General features: G+C 50.5%; 1 protein-coding gene and 1 pseudogene across 5 annotated transcripts in view; one reads left to right on the top strand and one right to left on the bottom strand.

The window, feature by feature from the left end:
- The window catches only part of POC1A (POC1 centriolar protein A), a 69,077-nt gene that overhangs the window by 28,687 nt on the left and 20,424 nt on the right, over positions 1-19,966 (top strand). Inside the window, exon 10 of one of the 5 annotated variants that reach the window (XM_032321399.1) lies at positions 15,250-15,418. The exons of the other annotated variants lie outside the window; for them this stretch is intronic. Within the exon in view, the coding sequence (XP_032177290.1) occupies positions 15,250-15,282 (33 nt within the window). The 3' untranslated portion in view covers positions 15,283-15,418. Of the gene's footprint in view, positions 1-15,249; positions 15,419-19,966 lie in introns of those variants that run through there. 5 annotated transcript variants of the gene reach the window in all.
- LOC116577758 lies at positions 5,553-6,871 on the bottom strand (annotated as a pseudogene).

Genomic DNA, 19,966 nt, shown 5'->3' with positions numbered 1-19,966 from the left:
CCTATGAAGGCTGCATCGGGGGCTGTCCTGGGCCTTGCAGGATGCTCAGCAGCTCCTGGGCCTCTCCCCACTGGCGGCTGGTAGCATCTCCCCGCCCTTTGTTGTGACAGCCACAGATGTCTTCAAACATTGCCAGATCACTTCCGGGGGAGGGGGGTGCGGGGGAGGGGGGGTGCATGCACGTAGGATGGCCCCCTGCTGAGAATCGCTACCCTAACTCCAGCCTCAGGAAGGCAGTGAATGCAAGAGCAGGAGGGTAGGAATCAGGTGGGTCAGGGACATCTGTGGCAGAAACAGCACGGCCACGGTGTGGAGGGTAGGCTGCCACGAGCACGATGACTCTGGAGCTCCTGCCCCTGCTCGATTGGGCCAGATTTGGGCTTCACCCGGCAGCCATGGCTCAGGTCTCTAGACTATCTCTACAGAAGTCTATTTTATAGAAATGTCGTTTCAGCCTGTCAAACTTTGGAATCTTCCAGAGGTGACGGTAAACGACAAAAAAAAGACCTTTAGCAACTTGTTTTTTTTTTTTTTTTTTTTACTTACCATTGGAGTGCGTTCTTGCCCTTCCTGCCTGCCGGCTTCCCTGGCCCTGAGATAGTAACTGGTGAGTGGTTTGCTGGCTGGCCAGGGTGGCCTGGCTCAGCCCATGCCCCAGGCGCTCTTGAACCTTCTGACCCCCTCCCTCTCCAGCTCTGTCTCTCCCCAGAGCCTGGGGCCCTAAAGCTGCCCTACACACACCTGGGCATTTGAGGATCTTAGGGAGCCAGCAGGCCAGATACTGTGTGTGTCACGGAGGATGGCATTCTAAAGCCGGAGGGCAGGCCCCCTGGTGGACCATGGCCAGGGCAGCCCTGTGAGTGTGTGACAGCCCCTGTGCCCTGGAAAGCCCCCTGCCCTGTACCCCTGCTCGGACTGTAGCATTCAGCTCTCTCTCTTGGAATGAAGGCCATCCTTGAGCTCACTCTGAACAGAGAGCTCTGTTCACTGCCAGAGCTATTTTCAACCTCTGGTTGAAATTCACAGCTTATTTTTAGGCACATTTCATGTTGAAAAGCACAAGCCATTTCCCAGCCCTTCAGAATGAGAATAATGGGTTCCATTTTCCCTCTATTCCTGGCTGAGTTGTGGAGGAGAGAGTTTAGGACTGTGGCTGGGAGCTTTCTCTGCTTGGAAGGCTGCAGAGGAAGGGCTCCAGCCCAATGGCTGAGCTGGGGGTGGCCGGGAAGCTCCGTGTTCTGCCCTGTGACACGCTACAAGGCCAGAGGGAGGTCGGGAGGGCTGCTTGCGGGCAGATGAGCACTTTCCAGAGGGGCACGTGTGGGGGCAGGGGGTGGGCCCTGCCAGTCTTAGGCAGCAGGTGCTCCTGCTGCTGTTTTCAAGGGTCTGGTGCTCACCTCTGTCCTGAGCTGTAGTCCCCGGCCTTCTCTGTTTTCTCGGCACTCAGCCACTCAGGTTCTAGCTCCTCTTAGCTCCCTCCTGCCAGCCCATGAGGCATCAGGGTCACTGTGTCTTGGCTGACCTTGGATTTGGCCCCTGCTCCCCCAAGCCCCGCTGCCATAGGACTGATTTCTGCCTCAACCACAGAAGCATTTTTAAAACCACTTTTAACAGCAAAGATGCATTTGTTCCGATTTACTCTTCTTGCCTTTCCTCCACAAACACCTGAGAGCCTATTATGTAATTGCGAAGGAAGGTTGTGCCGAGCGGGGTGGGAGGGGAAGAGCGCAGAATTCCAGGTAATTCAGGAAAACTGAAAACCACTTCCTGCGTTCTCGGGCCTGGCTGCCCTCCAGTTCAGACAGTAACCTTGAATTTTGGGGCCCCTCAACCTCAGATGGGAGGACGCCAGGCCTTCCTTCATGAGATTTCACGAGGTGGTGCATGCCAGGCAGCCACTTGGAACCGTGCCTGGCACATGGCAAGTACTCACCAAGCTTTAGCTGTTTTTAAAATGTTCTCTTCCTTCCTCTGTCAGACCGAGAGCAGGATGAGCCCCCTGCCCAGTCGGGCTGATTGTGTGTTCCCCACTTGCCGAGCGGAGGGACAACATGCAGCAGAGGGAGCGATTCTGACAGAGATAATTTTTGATGTTGACTGCTGTCTGCAGGTCGCCTTTGTGAGGTCCTGTAAGGGTTTTAGACCCTTGCAGGAATCAGTTCTGCTTCCTGAGGAGAGACCCAAGTCCTCTGTGTTCCCAGATCCAAAAGCCAATCCATAAGGTGAATGGAAACAGGCTTCTTTTCTTCCATCACCCCCATGACTCCTCAAAGCAAAGTGGCTGCCCATGGCCCCCCGCCCCCATCCAGATCCTCAGTGCTAGAGCTGTCCCCAGGAGGAGGTGGCAAGGTTGGCCAAGAATGCTTGACCCGAGGGCTCAGCGTTCCCTGAGGATGGCCTGTTTCTTCTTTCTAGTTTCTCTGTTCTGAGGGTGAAGCCCCAGCCGCCTCCTACACCCATGCTTCCATTTTCTGTTTTGGGGTGCTACCATGGGTGGGGCTTGATGTAGGGGTTCTCAGGCTCGATTCCAGTCGTGGCACTGCCTCTTACCCCGTGCTGAAGATCTGAGGCTCCTGGGTTCTCAATCCAGGCATCTAGCCTGAGGAGTCAGATTTGAGGCAGAGGACGGGGTCCATTTCTACTTGCTTTGTGGAATTCCCTCTGTATGGAGCGTGGAGGACTGGGGTCTCTCGCTGAGAACGTAGATTTCTGGCTGGCATTTGCTTTCAGTAGTGGGGAGAGGTATGCATTTGAGGGGATGCGTGGCAGACAAGGCATTGTGGGTGTTTACGGCAAGAATGAAGTCCGGATTTATGTGTATTAGAAGGGAACCTCTCCTTTCTCCAGCTGACCCTGGTTCTGGCTCTGAATTTCCCAGGACTAGTTAGTCAAAAGGGCTCTAGTCAGCAGGTGAGTTGGGACAGGCCCAGGCACTTACGCATCTTGGAAGAGGGTTGGTTTCCTGGGGTCCAGACTCCCGACAGCCTATAACCACTTGGTTGGCGGTTTAAGAGCTGTACTGCCCCTGTTTGCTGATCTAAGAGGAAGCTGGAGCCTAGCCTGACGTGTTGAGTCTCTCCTGTAACCTCAGGCAGTCCATATTGCTTCTCTGTACTCGGATTTCCTCCCACCAGCCTACGGTACATCCTTCGGGCATTCTCCATTTTCCCGGCTCACTACGTAAAAAGCTTCTCCTGCCGGCATGGAGGTAGGGTGACCGCAGCGGCCTTTGCTGATGCTGGGCAGCAGCGGGCCCCAGACAAGAGGCCTCACTTCACACTCTGGTTGCATTTTCCTTACCTTTACCGGCATAGAAGTCATGAAAAGTGCTCTGGGCTTCTTAGTTTAAGCGGGAAGACAGAGGAGAATAGAAACAAAGAAGATTCTGTATTTGTTACCAAGCTACAATTCTTAAAGAGAGTCCTACTGGAGTCCGGGCATCCTTGCCCAGTGGCCGGGGAGGGTAACTTGACTGCACCCAGTCTAGGAGAACCAAAGATTCCAATGTTCCCTGCAGAGGGGCACCTTGGGCCTGGGGACCAGCATGGGGGGGTTGGACCCTTCCCTCAGGCTCTGACCTGTTGCATCTGCTCCTGGGAAGCAGGCCAGATCCCCACTCCTTTTCCTTCCAGAGGCCACAACTGAGTTTCCTGGGAGGTGGGTCAGGGCTGCAGCCAGACTCATGTTTAATAACGACTGTGTTTACTGGAAGGAGGAAGTTGCCTTTGGCAGCGCAGCGAGGAGACAGGCCTTTGACCAGTTCACGTGGATTGCGATAAGCCTCTTGCTGTGGCTCTCAAACCTCATTGTGCTTCCGAATCACCCCGAAGGCTTGTTAAACATAACTTGTCCCATCCCGAGTGTCTGACTTGGAAAGGAATTTGCAACTTCTAGGTCATGTCGATGATCCCGGGATCCACTCTAAGAATCGCTAGTCTACTGGAAAACAATCTAGCCAGTTGTGACAATGGCTTCCTGAGCAGGGATGTAGCAGGAAGAAGAAAGTCTCTGACCATCTTGGGAACATTCCAGGGTTCATGGGGACTATAGTTTGGGAGAAGCATTTGGAGAACTGGGGTCCCTTTCAGCCCAATTTGGAGAATTGTAGTCCTCCTCTTTCCAAGAGGGGAAAAGTGCTATAATGGCTTTAGTTCTAATCTCTGTCTAGTGGTAAAAGAAAACCTAGTGCTCCCCTGTGGGCTCTTTAAACCTAGAGGCACCCACTGGGCTCTACAGACAGCTGGTTTTCTTACCAACCAGGATGCACTAAGGGGGAGGATGGTACCCAGGGCAGACCTCCGTGGGCCTCTGCCGCCGGTCTTCCTGTCTCGGTTCCTGTTCCGTCCATTAGCGCTGCTGCACTAGTCCAGTGACCTGTTTTTAAGCCTCCTGTGCCTGTGCAAGTGTGTGCCTCCATCATCCCCCGCCCCCCACCCCCAGAGCCTGCGGGGCCTCTAGGGAAGCCAGCAGGTGAGTCTCTGGCCCCTGAGCTTGAGATGACCTGGGTGCTGGTGTCTCAACATCTCAGGCCTCAGGTCAAGGAGCTTTTTGGGGAAGTGTCTCCAGGTATTCGGAGCAGAAGCAAGTCCCAGTGCAGCGGTAACCGCAGTGGCAGTGAGAGGATGGGGCTGTAGCATGGGACTTGGCTGTATACCCTTCTCAGAGTAGCCCCTTGGAGTGGTCGTTTCCTGCCACTGGAAAATTCTCATCTGTTCCACCAATAGGTAGGTCACTATCTAGAGAAGAGTAGTGTGATTCTTAGGAAGGAAAGCCTATTTAATGACTTAAGCCAACAGCAGACATGTTCTCGGAAACCCCAGGCAAGGCATGGTAAGATATTCATGGTGTCAGGAAGATCCAAGAACCTAGCTCCGGAACCCACACAAGGCCCGGAGGACCCTTGCATCTGGCTCTGCGTGCTTGGACATGGAGCGTAAACCGGGCACGCACACACACCTTTCAGAGCTCTGTTACCTTCTTCAAGGGTCTCATAACCATTGGAGGTTTTCCTTTTCCCCGCATTTCCCTTCTTCCCAGATGACCTCTCCTCCATGTAGCGTTTTCCAGGAGGCCCACAGCTTGTGAATCCTTCCTGCCCCACCTTTCGGAGCAGCCCTTCTTTCCTGTAGTTGGTTATTCGCCGGCCTGTGGTCTTCCTGGAGGTCTAGGTACTTGGTCACTTTTTGGCGCCCTGTATGTCACCAGAACACAGAATGTTCTAGAAATCCGGGTTCAGTGGACACATGCTTGCAGCTGAGGGCAGCATGGGTTGAGCCTTTGAGGCAAGAGGCAGGCTCTGGCTCTTTCTTTTAGTGTTTTTGACGGTCCCAGGTTAAAAGAAGGAAACCCCTTTCTGGCCTGGTTTGTCAGTTTCCAAGGGCAGGTGCACGGGGTGGTAGGGGCAGTGACCGGGCAGCGGAGGTGGTAGAATCAGCATGTCTGCGCTAGAAGTTTCAGTACTTCTCGTTTTCACTGGAAAAAAGCCTTTTGCAGCTTGAATTTGCCAGATTGGATGGCAGCGTTGGCCCATGTGGTGTAAGGGTGTTAGATAGCGCTTGTGTTTATGTTCTCATCGGTTACCATGGCAAAAATCAGAATAGATGGTTTCCATGGAGATTATCTTAAAATTAGTTTCTTTGACGGTCTGGACATTGCTGCAGGGCTCACAGAATGCTTGTGGTGCCCCTGGGGGATTTCTCTGTGGCCATGCCAAAGACTGGCCTGAATGTTGACGGACTCCGACAAATCTGCATCCTGTGCTTGAAAATGCCGGGACACCAGGCTGGGGACATGTCCTCAACTTCTTCCTGGGGTCTCATTCGCCTGGCCTCAGCTCCACGGCTCGTTCCAGCCACCTGGGAGCTTCTTCTTTTTTACTAAGTAAAACAAAACACAAAAACCCCCTTTATATTGTGGAAAATTTCAAGCAAGCACAAAAAGTAGCGAGAATAGTGTCACAGACTCCCCTGGATCTTTTGTCTAGCTTCAGCGTTTTGCTGGTCTATTTTGCTCATCTCCCTCCCCCCATTTTTTTTAGAAGAGTTGGAGTATTTTTATTTAATCCCAGATACATTATTTTACCCTAAATAAAGACTTTTCTTGGTTATATAACTGCAGTGCTCTTGTCACATCCAACAAAATTAATAATCCCTTACTATCAAATGCCTAGTCCATACTCACATTTTTCCACATTGTGTCAAGAATATGGCTCTGTGCTTTTTGCTCAAATAAGGACGTGGGAGGCTTTGAAAAAACCCATGTCTCCCTTCCCCACCATGGTTCTGGTACCTGGAGAGACTGAGCAGTCTTGGCTAGAGGTGTATTTGGGCTGGGGGCAAGAGAAGCTCCGGGGTGCCGCTCTCCTACTGTCCTCAGGGACATTTATACCACGAGCTCCAGGACACCCTTATTCCGGCCTGGAGATGGGTCCGCTAGTGCCGGCTGTCCTGGGCAGGCATCCGCTGGAGGGCGCTGTCCCTCTTTGCAGCCTGTAGGGGGAGGCAGAGAGAGAGGTGATATAACCTTGGTTCACAATAGCTGTGTGCAAGTTAATTTTCCAGGAGGGGGAGGCTGAGAGACCCCATAGGATGCAGCCTCCCTTGACTCCTCCCTGGGGGTGAGAGCTTTGGCCCAGAAGAGGCCCGCTGCCTCTAGGGTAGGCAGAGCTGGCCATGGTTATCTGCCTTGGCAGGCCGTGCTCGTGTCCTGAGATGCTACACAAATTCTGAATTGCCGAGCTCGGGAGTGATGCCCGGGTGTGGTCAGTGCCTCTAACACTCTCCATTGAACTAAGTGCAAGGAGAGTTTAAAATAGCCAGCCTTTGTTCCCGAGGTTTTAAAAATTCAACCCCAGTAGTTACAATGAGCTGTCTTCAAGTGGATCTATAAATAAACCGCTACTGTTCCTCTTTGTCACCGAGAGCTTCGGCGTCTTCCAGAGACGTCGGCTCTGCCGCTCATCTTCATTAGCTGCCTCTCATCTGTGGGGCAGCTGTGGCCATCAGCAGGCTGGGCTGACAGCGTGGAGTTCGTAATGACAGCGACACGTTCCCTTTTTTAAAAGCCACATTTTACAAATAATACATTATATGTTAATAAAAATAATTAATTTTTTAAAAGCCACATTTTAAAAGCCAAGATTAACTACACAGGGAAAGATGTATTTTCGCACTGGGGAAGCCTGGCAGAGCGGTCATCACCATTGGTCAAGGTCAACGCCACTGATAATACGTCCTGTCCACATGAGTTCTGCGGTGTCGGGTGGTTCGCTTTTGTGGTGTTCTCATCAAAAAATGGATAACCTCGTTCTGATCATGAGAAAACACTGGACAGACCCACACCAAGGGACGTTTGACAACAGAACTGATCAGTACTCTTCTTCAAAAGTGTCAAGGTCATGAAAGACAAGGGAAAACTGAGGAGCTGACCCAGATTGCAGGAGACCAAGGAGAAGTAACTCAGTGCAGGGGGACGTCCTGGTTGGGATTCTGGAATAGCAGGATCCAAGGACATTAGAAAAACTGGTGAAGCTCAGCCGGGGCCCTTAGTTTGGTTAATGGTATTGTCCCAAGGTTAATTTCCTGCTCTGATCATTGTCCTAATGGTTATGTAAGATGCTAGCACTGGGGAAGCCTGGGGGAGGGATATATGGAAATTCTCTGTACTATTTTTTGCAACTTTTCTCTAAGTCTAAAATTAGTTCAAAGCAGTCTAATTTTTTAAAAGAAAATCTCTAGTCAGTCCTTGGGCTTCATCTCCCTCCCTGGATGCCCCGGTGTTTGCACTGGGAGGGTAGGTGTTTCTGTCTCAAGGGAGGGGGCAGGTGACCCTAAGCCCCTCAGCACCCAGCCGGGGGTGGGCCTGTGGTCACATCTGTGGAATGGAGCTGAGCAAGAGCTGACCCTGGAAGACACGGGTCCTGTTCACAGGGAATGGTGTCACAGGGGCGCTGCTCACCGCTGTGGAGACTGCAGGGCGGCTTCTCTGCTTGTCAGTAGTGTGGCTTGTGCTAATGCTCCGGAGGTCTCACCTGCTCCAGGAGTCGACGACTCCACCCCGCCCCTGCCTGCTTCCTTCTGGTCCCTGTCGATGGCCCCTGACTCTGCCTTGCAACCCACCTCTGTGTGTTTCTGGCTGTACCCAGTATGAGGGCCTGGAGGGCGTCAGCCCCTAAAGGCCTGGGGTGTTTTCCTGTTCCCTCAGCACCCCTTTGGGGAGGAGGGTCAGGGACCCCCTCTGTGCTGAGGACAGTTCTCGATGCACGATGGCCCGCTTGATCTCCCCCGGCCTCTACCTGTTCGCAGTTGCCAGGTCTTCCTCCCTGCCCCCCGCCAACCTCCGCTCATCCTCTTTTCTACCCCGCAGCTCCCCTCCCCTGAGTATGCCGCTGCGGTGAACAGACCTTCTCAGCTCCACTGCTTTCCCTGGAGGGCATATGTGGACGTTGGAATTACTTTCCAGTTCCTGCTTCTCAGGGCAATCCTTTCACTCCTCTGAAAACTCTGGCTTTATACATCAGCCCTCTCCTGTGGGGAGAGATATTTGGAAACTCCTGGAGAGTGTGGCTGGCAGTGGACAGCTGGAGGTCGCCAGGGGTGGAGCCCAGGAGGGTCATTTGAGCCTGGGTATGGAGGCCTCAGTCTTGCTTTGAGCCTGGGTGAGGAGATAGGGTTCCTTGGTTTGTGCATTTAGCATCTCGCATGTGCCAGGCAGGTCTGTGGGGGACACAGGTGTGATAAGATGCCATCTGCCTCCAAGGGACCACTCTCTGAGGAGAGGACTGGTATGGGAGTGGGCCAAGCTGCCTGGAGTCCCAGGGTGGGTTAGCATGTGGATCCCTCATCCATCTCAGACCCATCCTTCGACCCCTTCACAATTCTTAATTCAGAGGACACGCTGTCCTCTTCTGATCGGTGGGGGCCTGGGGTCAAGGGATGGCTCTTAGACCCAAACGTGACCCGTTGTCATAGAACATTTAATTCCGTTCAGAGGCTGCTCTGCTGGCCGCAGACCCTGTGTCCTTGAGCCTCTTGGCTCCCTCTGTGCACACAGATGACCCAGCACCCTGCCCTCCTTGGGAGCCTGCTGCAGGGAACACACGAGAGCACCCTGCACATTCGTACCCTAGATAAAAGCCAACACGGTAACCAGATCCCATACTCATACTTAGGCTGGCTTGGAAGAACATTGGCAAGATTGTCGAACAATTAGATGATTTGAAGACACCAGTGTTCCTCTTGGGTTCAGGGCTATGTTTAGAACCAGAAATTTTCTCTCTTGTTGGACCCCAGGCCGGAACTCTAAATTATAGGGCAAACAAGGCTGTTGTGTATCTAGTCCACAAATATGCGCAGTGGATACAGTACCAGGTTTCTTCCGAGCTCTGATTCGAGAAAACGGCCGTGCCTTTTTTCCACTTGAAGAGCTGGAGAGAAGCATGAGCTCCAGTGAGCTCTGTCCTCTTTTCTGCTCTCCTGGCTGGGATCAGGTTTAGCAAACAGGCAGGCAGACATAGACACCCATTAACTTTTCATGAGGGCAAATTGTCAGAGCCAAAGGCCCGAGGCAAAGACTGTAAGAAGCGAATGCGTGAATCTCTGCACCCTCACTTAGCAGACTATGCAGTGAGCAGTCAGATGAAAGATTTTAGTTGAGAAAGATTTAATCATGGTGTGTGTGTGTGTGTGTGTCTGTCTGTCTGTCTGTCCATTTCTTCCAATTTTGTGCTCAGCTCTGCTTTGGAGACACAGTGACACGCTTTGGTGTTTTTAGTGGGCCATGGCCAGCCAGACGGCTGCTCGGTTCTGTACAAGTTGGGTCCCCGTGAGATAGCCCAGATTTGGGGCACAAGTCACCTTCCTCTCCCCTTTCTGGCCCAGAGTCTGGCCCGTGGACCAGGGTACTTTTGTCTGTGACAGTTTGTTTCCAGAACAGGCCGAGCAGGGGGCAAGGTCTAGTGTTAGAGATTAAAAGAAAAGGAGAAATTTCCACCTTGAGCAGGTGTTAATAATTGACCACTGGGTCACATTAGCTCACAGCATCTTCATGGTAAATCTCCGGCCACTCCTGGCTGCTGGCCAGGTATGTGCAGACCTTGCTTGCTGCTGACTGTCAAGCTACATAGGGACCTCTGAGCAGTTGGGGCCTGACATTCCACAGACAGGGTGGCCGCTGCCTCAGAAACCTCTGCTGACAACCAGGGAAACTGAGGCTTTGGGAATTGAGCTGCACTGAAACGTGAGCTGGTTTTTTGCATCTGGGAACTGTAATCCCCAGACCAGTGATGGGCCTCATGGGCCTCACTTGGAGTCTTCAGCCTGGGCGTTTGCCCTTTGGTAACGTCCAGTGGAGAGTTAGTGATCTTCACCTTGATACCGAGTGGCCGTGATGGGTAGTATCAAGTACAGTGTTACGTGATCGGCAGGTTGGGCTTCTAGGGCTACTTCAGTTAAAACAACATCTTTTTTTTTTTAAGATTTTTATTTATTTATTTGACAGCACAAGAAGGCAGAGAGGCAGGCGGGATGGGGGAGGGGGTGGGAAGCGGGCTCCCTGCTGAGCAGAGAGCCTGATGTGGGACTCCATCCCAGGTTCCTGGGATCATGACCTGAGCGGAAGGCAGCGGCCCAACCACACTGAGCCACCCAGGTGCCCATCTTTTTTTTTTTTTTAAGTCAGGCTTATTAACATACAAATCGTAGCATTCACCATTTTATTTGTTTTTTTTTTTTCTTTTTAAGAAAACTTTATGCCCAACATGGGGATTGAACTCATGACCTTGAGATCAAGCATTGTATGCTCTACAGACTGAACCAACCATGCACTTTAGCTTTTGCCATTTTAAAAAATGAACTGCTGGGGCGCCTGGGTGGTTCAGCTGATTAAACATGTGACTCTTGGTTTTAACTCAGATCATGATCTCAGGGTCATAGATCGAGCCCCAATACATCAGGGTCTGTGTTCAGCACAGATTCTGCTTGGGGTTCCTTCCCCCCTCCCTCTCCTTCCCGCTCTGTTCCTTCCCCCGCTTGCATGCTCTCTCTCTCTCTCTAAAATAAATAAATAAAATCTTTAAAAAGTGAATTGCTCTCTGAGTTTGGGCAGACATGTACAGTTAATCACCACCATGATCAAGGTACAGAATATTCCCATCATCCCTAAAATTCCTTTTTGCCTATTTCTATCAATCTACTCCTTCTACCTCCACCCATAGGCAACCACTAATCTGCTTTCTGTCACTACAGATCAGTCAGTGTGTGTGTGTTTCAGAATTTGATACAAATGGAATCATGTAATTATATATTCTCTCTGTTTTTTTTCAATTTGTCTAATTATTTTGAGATTTGCCCATGTTGTTACATGAGTCAATAATTCATTCCCTTTTTTTTTTTTTTTTAAGATTTTATTTATTTATTTGACAGAGATCACAGGTAGGCAGTGAGGCAGGCAGGGCCGGGGGGAGGGGGAAGCAGGCTCCCCGCTGAGCAGAGAGCCCGATGCGGGTTTGATCCCAGGACCCTGGGATCACGACCTAAGCCGAAGGCAGAGACTTTAACCCACTGAGCCACTAAGGTGCCCTAGTTCATTTCTTTTTATTGCTGAGTAGTACTCCATCGAATGTTTATCTGCCTGTTGGTGAACATCTGGGTTATTTTCAATTTTTGGCTATTGCAAGTAAAGCCGCTGTTAACTTTTTTTTTTTTTTTTTGCTGTTAACTTTGTTGTTTTTTTTTTTTAAAGATTTTATTTATTTATTTGACAGAGATCACAAGTAGGCAGAGAGGCAGGCAGAGAGAAAGGAGGACGCAGGCTCCCTGTGGAGCAGAGAGCCTGATGTGGGGGGCTCGATCCCAGGACCCTGGGATCATGACCTGAGCCGAAGGCAGAGGCTTTTAACCCGCTGAGCCACCCAGGTGCCCCAGCTGTTAACTTTTATATACTTACCTTTATATGGACATGTATTTCCCTTTCTCTCGGGTACATATCTAGCTGTGGAATGGCTAGAACATAACAAGTGTATGTTTAGCCTTTCAAGTAACTGTCAGACTCTTTTCTGAAGTGGTTGTACCATTTTACATTCTCCCCAGTAGTGTCTGAATTTTAATTTCTCTACTTCCTCGCCACCACTTGGTATGGTCAGGTTTTTTAACTTTAGACCATTCTACTGGGTGTATACTGGTATCTTACTGTGATTTTTTTTTTCTAAAGATTTTATTTATTAGAGAGAGAGCAGGGGAAGCAACAGTGGAAGAGGGAGAAACAGACTCCTCACTGAGCAGGGAGCTCGACATGGGCCTTGATCCTAGGACCCTAGGATCATGACCTGTGCTGAAGGCCGACGCCCAACTGACTGAGCCACCCAGGAGTCTGTGATTTTTAACTTGCATTTTCCTAACTGCTAATGATGGAGAGCATCTTTTATGTGTGCGTTTGCCATCTTTATATGTTCTTTGGTGAAGTGTCTGTTCAAATCTTTGGGGTTTTTTTTCTTTTCTTTTTTTAAAAGATTTTATTTATTTATTTGACAGAGAGAGAGTGATCATAAGTAGGCAGAGAGGCAGGCAGAGAGAGAGGGAGAAGCAGAGCAGAGAGCCTGATGTAGGGCTGGATCCCAGGACCCTGAGATCATGACCTGAGCTGAATGCAGAGGCTTAACCCACTGAGCCAACCAAGTGCCCCTGTTTTTTCTTTTAATTAGGTTGTCTTCTCATTGAGTTTTGAAAGTTCTTTTATATTCTGGATATAAGTCCTTACTGGATATGTGACTTGCAAATAATTTCTTCCTGTCCATAGTTGGTGTTTTCATTTTCTTAACAGTGTCTTTCAAAGAGCAGTTTTGAATTTTGATGAAGTTCATTTTATCAGCGGTTTCTTTTATGGGTCATGCTTCTGGTGCCATACCTAAGAAATTTTTGCCTAATCCAAGACCATAATGATTTTCACCTATGTTTAGCAGAAAAGCTTATACAAATATTATAGTTCTAGGATTGACATTTAAGTCTGTGATCCATTTTGAATTAGTTATTTTTTATATGTGGTATGAAATATGTACCAAAGTTCATTCTTTTACATATGGACGTCCATTTGTTCCAGCAACTGTCTTTACTAAGTTGTTTGCATGCCTTTGTTAAAAATTAATTGACCGGCTATCTGTAGGTATATTTCTGGATGGCGTTGATCTATGTGTCTGTCTTTTTACCAGTACCACACTCTCTTCAATTACTGTAACTTTAAGTCTTGAAATCAGGTAATGTTTCTATGCTTCTATAGCTGATTTCAGAGAGAACTGTCATCTCAAAAACACTGGGCCTTCAGTATGCAAACATGATATATCTCTTCATTGGTATTGGTCTTCTTTGATACTACTCATCAGTGTACTGTAGTTTTTAGCATAAAAACATGTAGTTTTTAGCATACAGATTTTGCATATATGTTGTTAGATTTATGTTTAAGCATTTTGTAGTGGGTTGAACAGTGGCCCCGTCAAAAATATGTCTGTCCTGACCCCCAGAACCTGCAAACATGATCTTATTTGGGAAGGAGGTCTTTGCCAATGAAATTAAATCTCGAGATGAGGTTTTATCCTGGATTGTTGGGTTGGCCCTAAATCCAATGACAAGTCTCCTTACAAGAGCTACACAGAAGAAAAGGCCATTTGAAGATGGAGGTAGAGACTGGAGTAACACAGTCATAAGCCAGGGAATCCTGGAGCCACCAGAAGCCGGAAGAGGCAAGAAACAATTCTTTCTCAGTGCTTCCTCAGCGCAGGGGCCCTACTGATACCTTAATTTTGGACTTGCAGCCTCCAGAACACGGAGAGAATAAATTTCTATTGTTTTAAGTCACCAGGCATGACCGTTTGTTAGAACAACTGTAGGCAAGGAATAACACATTTCATGATTTTTTCATGCTATAGGAAAGATAGTAACCAAGGATTTTTGAAAATTAATGAAAGGGATCAAACAACAGACCCAAAAAGCTCAGAAAAAGGACAAAAGGCTAAACAAAAAACCAAAACCAAACCCTGTATAAATTACATTCAAGCTTCTACAAACCAAAGATTAAGAGAAAATCTTGAAGGTAGACAGAGAAGTGACATTGTATACAGGATCAAAGGTTAGAACCATAGAAGAATACTTCTATGAAGCTATACAATCCAGAAGTCATTGGAGTAACATCTTTAAAGTATTTAAAAAAAAAAAAAGTGTCAACCCAGAATTCTGTACTTAGCAAAAATATCTCTTAAAAATGAAAGAGAAATAAAGACTTTTTTTCTAACAAAAGCTGAGAAAATTTGCTACCAGCAAACTTGCTCTGTAAGAAATGTCTCTTTTCTCTTTTCCTTCTGGGATTCCTGTCACACGTGTCAGACAGTTTGGTCTTGTCTCACGTTTATGGATACTCTGTTCTGGGGTTTTTTCCTCCCCCCTTACTGTGTCAGTTTGAGGAACTGATCAGTGTTGAAGGACATGGATTCATTTTCCTCAGCTGGGCTGAGCCTACCAATTAGCCCGTCAAAGCCATTCTTCCTCTCTGTTACGGGGTTTCTGATTTCTAGCATTTTCACGGACTCTTTCTTAGACTTTCTACCTCTCTGGTGGAATTCCCCATCTGTCCATGTGTGTTATCTACACTTTCCAATACAATCTTTAACATAGTAGTCAGAGTTATTTTAAATTTCATGTCTGATAGTACCAGCGTCAAAGTCATCTGATTCTGCTGATAACTTTTTTTTTCCCAAGATTTTATTTATTTGAAAGAGAGCGAGAGAGAGCGAGCTTGCACATGTGATCACATTTTTGATGTTGAGGAGAGGCAGAGGGAGAAGCAGGCTCGCTGCTGAGTACAGAGCCTAGATATGGGGCTCAATCTGGGACTCCAGGATCGAGACCTGAGCCGAAGGCAGATGCTTAACAGACTGAGGCAGCCAGCGTTCCTGCTGATGCTATCGGACAGTGGGGTTTTTTCCCTTGCCTTTTTGTGTGTGTCATAATTTTTGATTAAATGCCCATACATCATGTTTAGGATAGTAGAGACAGAAGTAGATAGCCTTATCGGGAGTTGAGCTGAGTTTAGTGTTACTCCTTACCCATATCTACATCTTGATGTTGAACCAGTGAGACCATAGTCAGTCCAGATGGGTTGATTTCTTGTCACAAGGAAGACCTGCCAGCTGTTTTGTTTTTTAATAAATGTATGGGTTGGTGACCGTGTGTTCAAGTGGCTGAGATCAGTCGGATATTTCTGCAGTTTCTACTGCGCACGATGCTGAGCTCCTGGTAGCCTATGACAGGCTGGCGGCAGTAGAAACTGAGGCAAGCAGAAGATGAACCTGCTGTGAGAGCTCAGGATCCCATACCAGGGACCATACCAGGGGACCGTACCAGGGGGCACAGGCAGACCCCAAGTGAGAGTTCCACAAAGTGAAAGGGATTTGTCTTTTCTGAGTCTTCACCTTTTTTTCTTCGGTCGTTAGGAGGTCTGTATATGGCAAAAATGAAAGCTGTCCACTCAGTGCCGCTGTGTAGGTACACAGTATGTGCTGATGTCATCATCTCTGAGACTCGCCGGGCAGGGCTCCCGGGACCCTTTGATGTTGAGCGGGGCAGAGTCCTTATAGCCTTTCCCCCTCACGTGCTGCCCCGGCTGTTCCGTCACTGTCATTACTCACAGCCCGGTACGTGCGTCCCTTCCCACTCGAGCTCTGTGTCTTCGTCATCTCCTTATCTCTGCTTATCGCTTGCTCGCCCAGCGCTGGGAAATGCTGCATCTCCAGGGAGCTGGTGTGCAGGTGAGGGGCTGCAGCGCTGTGCGGGGTGGGGCCGCAGCCTCCCCCCCAACCCCCAGCCTTGGCAGGGTGTCATTACCCAGGAATGTCACCGCGGTGAGCTGGGCTCTCCGAAGTGGTGGGTGCGTGTGGAGGGCCTACTCCATGTTCAGCTCTGTGCCGGGCAGGCGGGTGGGGGAGTGACTCAGACAGTGTCTGATGCCGGACCTGTGTGGCAGGCATGTGGAGGCAAAACCACAGGCCGTGTCACCTGTCAGAGGCTGCCTGATGTCAGGGAATGGCCTCTCACGTGGGTCCTGGTCCCACCTTTCTCCTTTCCTGGGTGACTTTGAGCAAGATCTCTAACCTCCCCGAGCCTGCTGCCTGCCCCCCCCTCCTCCCCCCCCAACCGAAAAATAAGCTTAATGATGCCTGCTGTGAAGGAAGGGCCACTGTAAGGACTAAATGTGTATAAATGCTGGCACGTGGTAGGTAACAAGGGGACAACAGCTCTTGCTATCTTTATGTTCTGGCCCGGTGGCGTGTGCAGTGCTGTCATGTCCGCCGGTAAGAGGATGGACAGAAAGCAGAAAAGGGCTGCGTCCTGGGGGAGGAAAGACAAGGACCAGATGGCGCGGCCAGAGGAATAGCCTGGGGCAGGCAGGACCCTGGGCTTGTGGGGGAAGCTTGAGGCTGGGGCCCTCCCAATGGTCATTTGCTCTCGGAGCTTCCGTCTCCTTTGTTGTCACCTGGTCACAGCCTGTGAGAGGTCAGAGTGGGCAGGGGAGCATGGCGGTTCCCACAGCCGTGTCCTCCAAAGGCCTCCTCCCTGGCTCGGCACGTGGCTGCTGTCCTCAGTGCACCTTTGGAGCTGGCTCTCTTTGGGCTCAGAAGAAGGGTTCCTGTTGTGAGTCAGCGGTGGTCCCCCCAACTCGCCGTCGTCACTGTGCTCCCAGGGACTCAGCTCGGGGCTGTCAGTTTCTGGGCCGTTTTTCAGAAACACTCAGAATTTCCATTCTATCCTTCCCAGGCAGCAGGCAGCACCCGTCTGGCCACTCCTGGAGGATGCTGGCTGTCGGGACAGAGGGCTGCCTGGCTCCCACCCTCACTTTCATGGCCTTTCCTGAGGGAGCCACAGGGACTCACTGTCCAAAGGAAGAGTGTGTGTGTCTGGAAGGGTGGCGGGGGTGGAGTGGGGGGGAATCTTTCGGGGCAGGGGCGCAGGGCTGGAGCTATTTCTCAAGAAGGGCCTGCAAGTGATTTCAGAGAAGTGCCTTTCACAGCCTAGCCCTTTGCGGGATAGGCCCAGTCATCACTCCCATCATGCAGATGAGGAAGGAGAGGCCTAGGGAAGTTAAGCTTCTTGCCCAGGGCCACCTTGCTTATCAGTCCTGGAGCTCAAATGTCGAGGCCAGGGCCTATCTAAATCCCTGCTCTTCCCCAGTGCACTGTGCGGGGTCCCCTGACATTGCTGCCAGGGCCTGGGGCTGCTGTGGTGAGGTGAGGGCTATTCAAGGCTTCTGGAACATTTCCTTTTGGGGTGGACTCCTGCATAGGCATTGGGATCTGAAACTGTGTGCCGCTACCTGTCAATGACCAACATTGTGGTTGAACCTGCCCTCATAGTTCTTAATATAATTACAAGACACCCTTCAGCAGTAACCATCAGGAACCTTTGGAAGAAATGAAGGGACCGGGGCGCCTGGGTTGCTCAGTGGGTTAAGCCTCTGCCTTCAGCTCAGGTCATGATCTCAGGGTCCTGGAATCAAGCCCCACATTGGGCTCTCTGCTCAGCAAGGAGTCTGCTTCCTCCTCTCTCTGTCTGCTCTCTGCCTACTTGTGATCTCTCTGTCAAATAAATAAATAAAATCTTAAAAAAAAAAAAAATGAAGGGACCTAGAAGTAACACAGCACACGTGAGGCCACACAGCAAGGGTGAGGGGAGAGGAGAGAGAGCAAGCACCTGAGATTGCACTTTTATTGGGGTTGAGGGTAGAGGCCTGGGGGTTTTCAGGGCTCCCTCGTTATTGGTGAATTTTAAACATAAGAGTGGGAATTTTAAGAAAAAAACCACATGGCCATATGGTCAGTTCCCTAAATCTGCCAAGATCTCGGAAACCAAGGAACCTCTGTGGTGGGGGGTGTCCCAGCTCTTCGTCTGGTCATGGGCGGGCAGCATGTTTATTCAAGATAGCCCTCTTCAAGTGGATGCCTCTCTGAAGTGGTTGCCTGGGCAGTCAAGAAGTCAAGCACTTGCATTACAAACCAGAAGGAAAACCCCACACCTGTCAGGGCCTACGCTAGCCAATCGCACTGGTTTCTGGAGGCCCAGGGCCCCAGTCCTGGTGGGCACACATAGCACACAGCAGGCACGCCCACAATGGGCTCGCGTGCTTGGCACTGCTCCTGTTTTAGAGAACACCCCTCGAGCTCTGTGTCTGACCTTCATATTCTCTTTTTTTTTTTTTTTTAATTTTTTATTTTTTATAAACATATATTTTTATCCCCAGGGGCTTCATGTTCTCTTTAACCTCCAGAGCCTGTGTTTCTCCAGGTTCCAATGGGCATGCATGGGAGAGTTTGCTATCTTTGAGACTAGAACACTTTCCAACTACAGCAAAATAGGCAGTAGGGCCCAGGAGCCAAACTGCCCTCCTTGGCTGATTGGGAATCCTCCCCTGTGATCTTTCTCTTCTAGGACTCTGATGCCCACCCCGGTGACCCTGGCCAGAGCAGAGTCTTCCTAGGGCTGGGCTACTATGGGTCCATCCCGGAGATGGGCAGACTCAGAGATGCAAGCCAGCTGCTGGTGGCACATGTGCAGGCAGCCTCGGGGAGCCCCAGTCACAGCCAGTAAATTCTGCTGGCCGGGTAGAGTAGCCATAGCTCTGTGGCACATGGGTAGCTGGCATGCTTTGAGCCCAGAGATATCCTAGATTCAGAAGGGACAGGGCTGATGAGCATAGGTAGGAAACAGGGAGAGGCACACAGACTCATGGATGGGCAGCAGGCCCTATGGACAGGCCGGCATTGATTCAGCCCACTCGTGTGTCCTGGCACTGGAGATGGAGTGGCTGGAGGAACCGGGCAGGGCTGGGGCAGGCACAGGCATTCGGGAGCACAGAGGCGCTGCTGATCAGGCGTTCCAGGTTGCAAAGCGAGTAGAGGCTAGGGTGCTGGGGTCAGGGGGAAGGAAGGCTGGATGAGGGCCTTCCAGTAGGGGAGGACCTTGGGATCTGGGCAAGGGGGTGCAGAGGCAGGAGGGGAGTTGTGCAAGGAGGTAGCCTGGAGTGGGGTGCCTTGTCAAGGTGCTCAAATTTTCTCCCAAAGGCAGTAGAGAGCCCTGGAGGACTGGCAAAGCCATGGGCTGATGTGGTAACATTTAGAAATTTGTTGAGGTCATGGTTTAAAACCCTGAGCCCCACGTGTGGCTGCCTTTTATGGGTTACTGGGGCTTTGGGGCCAGCCAAGAGTGTCAGTCTCACTAAGCACATCATTCCCGCAGGGAGCAAGTCCACAGAGGAAAGTTCTAAGACCAAAACTGGGGCATCTGCCATCTGTGTCCTCGGGAACGGTGTGGCTCTGGGAGTTCCACCCTGCTGAACATGCGCACAGCGGTTCATGGGTTGAGAAGTGCTAATACGTACACAGAGTGGTGCCTGAATCTGGGGAGACCCAAGTTGGACCGGGATGGGTCCCCTTAGGAATCACCTGCGCTTGGTGATTGTGAGTGTGTATTTGGTGGGGGAGTGGTGCAGAGGTTAGGCTTCTGCATTTGGGGACTGAAGCCTCTCAGGCAGGAACACTGATCCCTCACGTCTCCGGAAGGCTCTCTACAGCAACTCGGGGTACCTGTCCCACCAGGCACAGGATTCCCACCAGCCATCTGGATGCTCACACACAATTCCTGTTTTCCCAGGGGTTCTGCACTAGGGCGGGGTCGGAACATCCCCCTAGTTCTAGGCCAAGCCCACACTGGGGGTGGGGAATGGGCCTGGGCCTTGCCAGGAAGAGGAGTGACATCAGAGCCAGCCTGGGCTTCAGGGTCTCCAGACTCTGAGGGGGCCTACTATGGGCACGGGCTGCATGAGGAACCAGCGGAGGGCACTCTGCGGCCCACCTGCCTCTCCCCCACCGGCTCCTCCAGCCCTCACTGCCATGTGCTCGGATGGCACTCCTCACTCACGGCCTCTGCTCAGA

The sequence above is a fragment of the Mustela erminea genome, chromosome 1 (genome assembly GCF_009829155.1).
Source record: "Mustela erminea isolate mMusErm1 chromosome 1, mMusErm1.Pri, whole genome shotgun sequence".
Lineage (NCBI taxonomy): Eukaryota > Metazoa > Chordata > Mammalia > Carnivora > Mustelidae > Mustela > Mustela erminea.
This window is presented reverse-complemented; position numbering and strand designations above follow the sequence as displayed.